General features: G+C 51.1%; 1 protein-coding gene across 1 annotated transcript in view; it reads right to left on the bottom strand.

The window, feature by feature from the left end:
* Positions 1-8,054, bottom strand: part of ago3a (argonaute RISC catalytic component 3a) — a 24,118-nt gene continuing 16,064 nt past the window's right edge. Inside the window, 8 exon segments of the mRNA XM_061240172.1 lie at positions 1-653; positions 2,353-2,552; positions 3,637-3,738; positions 5,395-5,529; positions 6,103-6,297; positions 6,715-6,805; positions 7,618-7,777; positions 8,050-8,054. The exon segment at positions 8,050-8,054 is cut by the window's right edge and continues 180 nt beyond it. Coding sequence (XP_061096156.1) covers positions 545-653; positions 2,353-2,552; positions 3,637-3,738; positions 5,395-5,529; positions 6,103-6,297; positions 6,715-6,805; positions 7,618-7,777; positions 8,050-8,054 — 997 coding nt within the window. The 3' untranslated portion in view covers positions 1-544.

The raw sequence follows: 8,054 nt of genomic DNA, 5'->3' as shown, positions 1-8,054 counted from the left end.
GGGGGGGGGGTGCCACTAAAACTGTTGAGGTAAAGGCTCGGACGAGGGGGGCGATTCTGGAAAGAAGGACGTTCCCCCCCATTTTGAAAAACAAACACCTCGGGATTAAAAAACGGAACAGAACCCGGGACAGAAGCGCCACCCTGTGGGCAGAAACGGGACTGACACAGACAGACAGACAGACAGGGGGGCGGGCTGTGGCGGGGGTGGGGGGCGGAGAGCAGGGCGTGGGGGGGCAGCTGTGAGAGGGGTGCGGGGGAGGGAGGTGGCGAAAAGCGGTTGGCTGGTTTCATATTGCATAATAGCGCCGTTGTTCCTTGTTTTTTAAGTTAAGTTTGTTCCGTTTCGGTTTTTCCGTTTTTCGTTTTTTTTGAAAGCGGGGGCTTGCGTCCTTCCGGCCTGGTCCGGGCTGGCCCCGCCTCCCTCTGCACAGTGTCAGGTGCGGATCAGGCTCCGCCCCCCTCCGGTGGTGACTGGCTCTGGTTGGCCGAGCGGGCGTGCGTCGGGGCGGGGGGGGGGTGTGGCTGTTGCCATGGCGCGGCGCTCAGGCGAAGTACATGGTGCGTAAGGTGTCGTGGTGAATCTGCACCGCCTTGGCCAGCGCCTGGGGGTCTCGCCCGTTACTCTGTCCCGAGACGTGGCTGCCCTCCGCGCTGGGAGGGAGAGGGGGAGAGGAAGGGAGAGGGGGGGCACATATTAGTCGAGACACAGCACAGCGAAACAGGACCGCCGAGGAAGCCCCCTGAGGCAGTACAGAGAAACACAGCACTGGGGGAGGGAGGGAGGGAGAGAGGGAGGGAGAGAGAGATGGAGAGCTGCAGGAGTGGAAGAGAGGGGGGAGGGAGAGAGGGAGGGAGAGATGGAGAGCTGCAGGAGTGGAAGAGAGGGGGGAGGGAGAGAGGGAGGGAGAGATGGAGAGCTGCAGGAGTGGAAGAGAGGGGGGAGGGAGAGAGGAAGGGAGAGATGGAGAGCTGCAGGAGTGGAAGAGAGGGGGGAGGGAGAGAGGGAGGGAGAAAGGGAGGGAGAGAGGGAGAGCTGCATGAGTGGAAGAGAGGGGGGAGGGAGAGAGAGAGTGAGGAGAGAGAGAGAGGGAGAGAGAGGGAAAGGGAGAGAGGGAGAGAGAGAGTGAGGGGAGAGAGGGAGTGAGGAGAGAGAGGGAGTGAGGAGAGAGGGAGAGAGAGGGAAAGGGAGAGAGGGAGTGAGGAGAGAGAGAGGGAGAGAGAGAGTGAGGGGAGAGAGGGAGTGAGGAGAGAGAGAGAGGGAGAGGGAGAGAGATGGAGAGAGGGAGTGAGGAGAGAGAGAGAGAGGGAAAAATGAGGAGAGAGAGAGAGAGAGAGAGAGAAATGTATACAAACAAACAAATGTGCAGTTGAAATGTAAAATAAACTAAATATTTCTCCCAGGAACATGGTGAGGCCCAGGGCACTTCCATCTCACCAAACACTTTTAAAATATTTATATATTTATGGCAACACTCCTAGAGAAATCTACAGCCCTGTAGATCACCCTGTGTGACTCCAAAGTTAAAGTCCTCACTCTATGCAGACGACCTCGTACTGCTCTCACCAACAGTCAAGGGTCTACAGCAAAACTCGGATCTGTGAGAGCGGTTCTGTCAGAAAGATCTGTGAGAGTGGTTCTGTCTGAAAGACCTGTGAGAGTGGTTCTGTCAGAAAGACCTGTGAGAGTGGTTCTGTCAGAAAGACCTGTGAGAGCGGTTCTGTCAGAAAGATCTGTGAGAGCGGTTCTGTCAGAAAGACCTGTGAGAGTGGTTCTGTCAGAAAGACCTGTGAGAGTGGTTCTGTCAGAAAGACCTGTGAGAGTGGTTCTGTCAGAAAGATCTGTGAGAGTGGTTCTGTCAGAAAGACCTGTGAGAGTGGTTCTGTCAGAAAGACCTGTGAGAGTGGTTCTGTCAGAAAGATCTGTGAGAGTGGTTCTGTCAGAAAGACCTGTGAGAGTGGTTCTGTCAGAAAGACCTGTGAGAGTGGTTCTGTCAGAAAGACCTGTGAGAGTGGTTCTGTCAGAAAGACCTGTGAGAGAGGTTCTGTCAGAAAGATCTGTGAGAGTGGTTCTGTCAGAAAGATCTGTGAGAGAGGTTCTGTCAGACCCAGACAATAATCCCCCACAGAAAGTAATGCTGCTGTGTTTCAACAAAGATCCCATCACACGACATCAGGCCCCCAGAACAAATATCACATCCGAGCAAGGATAGACACCGAGGTCACCCCCCGCAGTGTGGATTTTAGAGGGAGACGGCCGAAGACATCCCCCCCCACACAGCCTCTCCTCCCTCCTCCAGGTCCACCTCTCCCCCTCCTCCGCTGTTCGACCCCGGACAGGAGGTTCGCTCACCTGTCGTGCTCCTTGTCCACCAGGTGGTAGCGGGCTCTGAAGGCCACCAGGTGGGCGTAGTAGGCGGGGGCGGGGATGGAGACGGAGCGGGTGCAGCGCACGTAGGTGTGGCACAGCTGGTAGGTGAGGAGCTGGAACTCGTCGGCGGTGAAGCAGTTGTCGTCCCACAGGACGTGGTAGTGGGAGGGGCGACTCGTGCCCTGGGGGGGGGGGGGGGGGGGGGAGGGGAATTCGGTTAGGGACATGGGACACCTCACCTGCCCTCAGTGCTGTAAGCCTGCCAACACCAACTACACTGTGAAATGCAGAAGTTACGTGAACCTGACGTGAACCTGACGGACAAGTCGTTTCATTAATTAGTCAAAACGTACGTTTCAAGTTCACTCGGCATTCTCGCATTTTAAGGCGGCGTGCTGTCCGTCAACTCTTTAAAGGCGGTCTAAGATGGAGGCTCAAAGACTCAAAACCATTCAAATGAAGTGTTAAAGCTTCGTTTTCTTTTCTTTAGAACGATATCGGGAAACGGTCAGGCGTAATTGATAGCAATCGTAGACCGAGCTGCACTGAGAGAACTCCAGCACTACACCCTGCCTTACACGCTCAAATTCTGCTCTTTGTCTTTACAAAGCAAAGTGGATTACAATGCGAACCAATCAAAGAGATCGGCCCGTCTTAAAAACGGCCTTTCAAAAACGTCCAAATCTGTGAACATGAACACAGTTCATTGTTCAATTTTATTTTATTTTTCTGAAAAATGTTTCTTAAAATACGTAGGGCTCTGACGTTACAGACAACCGAGCCCAGAGCTGAGCAAAGCAGGGAGTGTTCCAGGGAATTCTCTGGGAATACAGTAGCATAAGGAGTGTTCCAGGGAATTCTCTGGGAATACAGTAGCATAAGGAGTGTTCCAGGGAATTCTCTGGGAATACAGTAGCATAAGGAGTGTTCCAGGGAATTCTGTGGGAATACAGTAGCATAAGGAGTGTTCCAGGGAATTCTGTGGGAATACAGTATCATAAGCAGTGTTCCAGGGAATTCTCTGGGAATACAGTAGCATAAGGAGTGTTCCAGGGAATTCTGTGGGAATACAGGAGCATAAGGAGTGTTCCAGGGAATTCTCTGGGAATACAGTAGCATAAGGAGCGTTCCAGGGAATTCTCTGAGAGAATACAGTAGCATAAGCAGTGTTTGTGGGATTTCTCTGAGAGAATACAGTAGCATAAGGAGTGTTCGGGGGATTTCTCTGGAGAGGATACAGGCAGGGAGTGTGCATGCAGGACGTACCTGTATCCCCGCATGACTGCAGAGGTAAAAGTCGAACTCGTAGGGGTGTGTGATGTCGGTGTCCACAGTTGTGCCAGCAGGAATGTTTCCACTTCGGCCAACCTGCAAAGGATTATGGGTCATAACACTGACACACCACACGACCTGCAACTGAAAGAGCGTTCTGCAGCAGAAATACGTCAACGGCAAGCGATACAACCACTTACTAGAGAGGTGCACTAGAAGAACTAATACCCGTTCACAGATCCATTATGGGAACATCCAGGAGAGAGGCATTATTACATCATTATTATCATACATTAACAAGCACATACACATCTGTTGTCCTTTAAATAGGTTTTTTTTTTTTTCTTGATCCAGGAAGGTCAACGGGGAACTCAATTCTCATTTTTATTCTCAGTTCTCGCTTCATGGAAGTCACTTTCAGTAAAGACGGCTATCTATGAGCACTGGATTTGAACGTAACCAATGGCGTGACCAAGTAACCACATTACAGAAACAGGTCAGCCACATCTGACCTCCACCCGACCTCCGAAACAAACCACATGACGTGGAGGCTTAACGTCCCGCGCCGGCAGTCTCTCCGCAGGAAGGAGTGAGCGTGCGTGTGTAAGCGCAGTGCTCTCTGAGCGTCTGGGGCCACTTCAAACGCAGGCCTCTCCCCCGAACACAATCTAATCATGTAATTAGGACAAATTACGGTGGCGGCCGGGCGCGTGGGGAGCCTGCTCCGCACGGTGTCATTTTGGGGGTAATTCTCACGCGGGCGGGAGAAACGCAGGCTAAAACGGGGACTGGTGACCCCTTTCAGTGGCATCTCCAGGTGCAGACACTCACGTCTTCAGTTTGGGGAAAAAGGGATCGCCCTGGCAATGCATCTCTAAGCAGAAATCCCTCTTTTCTGAGCGAGTGGGACGGCGGTTTTGATGTTACACAGGATGTCTAGACATGTAATCAGGACTGCTGTATGCTACCTTCTACTGAACTATACGCCAAACCTCTGCCAATATCCTGGAGGAATGGCCAAGAGAGTGAGAGTTTGAGTGAGTGAGTGAGTGTGTGAGTGAGTGAGTGAGTGAGTGTGTGAGTGAGTGAGTGAGTGTGTGAGTGAGTGAGTGAGTGTGAGTGAGTGAGTGAGTGAGTGAGTGAGTGAGTGAGTGAGTGAGTGAGTGAGTATGAGTGAGTGAGTGAGTGAGTGAGTGTGTGAGTGAGTGAGTGAGTGAGTGAGTGAGTGAGTGAGTGAGTGAGTGTGTGAGTGAGTGAGTGTGTGTGTGTGAGTGAGTGAGTGAGTGAGTGAGTGAGTGAGTGAGTGAGTGAGTGAGTGAGTGAGTGAGTGAGTGAGTGAGTGTGTGAGTGAGTGAGTGTGTGAGTGAGTGAGAGTGAGTGAGTGAGTGAGTGAGTGAGTGTGTGTGTGAGTGAGTGAGTGTGTGAGTGAGTGTGTGTGTGAGTGAGTGAGTGAGTGTGTGAGTGAGTGAGTGTGTGAGTGTGTGAGTGAGTGAGTGAGTGTGTGAGTGAGTGTGTGTGTGAGTGAGTGAGTGAGTGAGTGAGTGAGTGAGTGAGTGAGTGAGTGAGTGAGTGAGTGAGTGTGTGAGTGAGTGTGTGTGTGAGTGAGTGAGTGAGTGAGTGAGTGAGTGAGTGAGTGAGTGAGTGTGTGTGAGTGAGTGAGTGAGTGAGTGAGTGAGTGAGTGAGTGAGTGAGTGAGTGAGTGTGTGTGTGAGTGAGTGAGTGAGTGAGTGAGACAGAGAGAATGCCACTCACCCTCTCGTTGCGGTCAGCACAGAACAGCCGGGTGTGGTGGCGTTTCTGCACCACGATGTAGGTGATGCCCGGCTGGTACTCTTTCTCCAGACTGATACAGGCCTCACGGATCGCCAGCAGCTCATAGTAAAGCACCTGGACCAATAAGAGTCAGAGACAGAGTCAGAGTCAGAGACAGAGTCAGAGACAGAGACAGAGACAGAGTCAGAGACAGAGACAGAGTCAGAGACAGAGTCAGAGTCAGAGTCAGAGACAGAGACAGAGACAGAGACAGAGAGACAGACACAGAGACAGAGACAGAGTCAGAGACAGAGACAGAGACAGAGTCAGAGACAGAGACAGAGACAGAGACAGAGTCAGAGAGACAGAGTCAGAGACAGAGTCAGAGACAGAGTCAGAGAGACAGAGTCAGAGACAGAGACAGAGACAGAGAGACAGAGACAGAGACAGACACAGACACAGAGAGACAGAGACAGACACAGAGAGACAGAGACAGAGACAGAGACAGAGTCAGAGACAGAGTCAGAGTCAGAGTCAGAGAGACAGAGTCAGAGACAGAGACAGAGAGACAGAGACAGAGAGACAGAGACAGAGACAGAGTCAGACACAGAGAGACAGACACAGAGAGACAGAGACAGAGAGACAGAGACAGAGTCAGAGACAGAGACAGAGACAGAGAGACAGAGACAGAGACAGAGTTGGACGGACCTGTCTGAACTGGCCCTCGGACACCCCGTCCCTGTAGAAGATGATGCGGGTGGGCTTGTAGCGGGTCGACTTGTAGAACTGGATCAGCAGCTCCCGGACCATGGAGGCCAGGTCCTGGATCACCTCCTGCCTGGGCCTCTGGACCCGAACCGTGGCGCAGTACCGGCTGGGGTGGGCGTCCATGCTGCCCACCACCTGGGGGAAAGGACCCACACAGGGGATTTTAAAGAAGATTCTGCAATATTTAATATTTCTTCTCATTTATCTTTATTTTTATTTTATTATTATTTTTGTTGAGAGACACAGAACCTTTAGTAGTGCAATTACTAAAGTAAATTAGTCTGCATTCAGAAAGGAGCTGTTAAACCAAGAGGGGAGGGAGAGAGAAAGAGAGAGGGGAAGGAGAACCATATTTAATCCAAAGAATTTCCAATTTGTAGTTTGTTCAATTTTAGTTGTTCCTAACGTGATATTTATTTTGGGGCTCTGTTGTCTGGATCTTTGTCGGAACACAATAACCTCTCTGAGGTTCACTGTCAGGGCCCAGAGGTCTGATAAAAAGCAGATTTGACAGTGTTTGCGGTGTTGAGAGCAGAGAGGGGGATGTCTCACCGCGGCGATGGAGGGCTTCTTCCCGTCTCCTGCGGGGGGGTGGGTCACGTCAGCCCCCAGGAAGATCACCGGCTGCTGGAACACTGAGGGCCTGAGGAGACACAAACAGGAGAAGAAGAAGAAGAAAGAGTCAGAAAAAAAATATAATAAGCTTGCCTAGCGACAGCAGGCTTAAGGTGGTAGGATGTGAATCATCTTACACATCACATCTGTGTCACCTGCGACACCAGCACATGCACACACCCATACGCGCACACACACACCACAGACACACCACACACACTTACACACACCACACTCACACACACACACACATGCATACCACACACCACAGACACACCACACACACACGACAAACAACACATATGACACACACTTACACACACCACACCACACTCACACACACACACACACACACACACACACACACACACACACACACACACACGCATACCACACACGCATACCACACACACACACTCACACACACACGCATACATGCAAATACACACACACACGCATACATGCAAATACACACACACACACACACACACACTCTCACACACACACACACACACATACACATACACATACATACACACACACATACACATTCACACATTCACACACACACTCTCACACACACACATACATACACACATACACACACACACACACTCACTCACTCACACACTCACTCACACACACACACAAACACACACGCATACATGCAAATACACACACACACACACACACACACTCACACACACCCACACACGCATACCACACACACACTCACACACACACACACACACACACACACACACACACACACACACACGCGGTTTAAGGCTTCTTTTAAAGTTGCCATTAACGCCATCAGGACTCTGAGACGGCCCTCACCGCTGGTGTGGCACCAGGATGTTGTTGATGCCGCCCAGCTTGACGTTGATCTTGAGGCAGAGGTTGGAGAGGGTCTGGGGAGAGGTCTTCACCACGTTCTTCACCTGGACGCACTGAGTGGCCATTCCCAGCAGAGTGTCCCCCACCCGCTTCACCTCCGCTGGGGGGCACAGAGGGAGAAGCAAGTGTGAAAAACAGACATTTCTCAAAGCAAGAACCACAGATAGTCTTTATAAAATAAAAGTTACGTAGACACAGTTTGTGAAAGGCGCACTACTGAAGCAGTCTACCATGCGCTTTTGTAAAAGAAGCACCATAGACGCTTGTGTGAAATAAGTACCATAGATGCTCATGAAAAAAAAAAAAAAAAAAAAAAGCACCATAGATGCTTGTGTAAAATTAGCACGACAGACGCTTGTGTGAAATAAGTACCATAG

The sequence above is a fragment of the Conger conger genome, chromosome 1, assembly GCF_963514075.1.
Source record: "Conger conger chromosome 1, fConCon1.1, whole genome shotgun sequence".
Classification (NCBI taxonomy): Eukaryota; Metazoa; Chordata; class Actinopteri; order Anguilliformes; family Congridae; genus Conger; species Conger conger.
The sequence above is the reverse complement of the archived record's forward strand: the minus strand, read 5'-3'. Positions and strand labels throughout refer to the sequence as shown.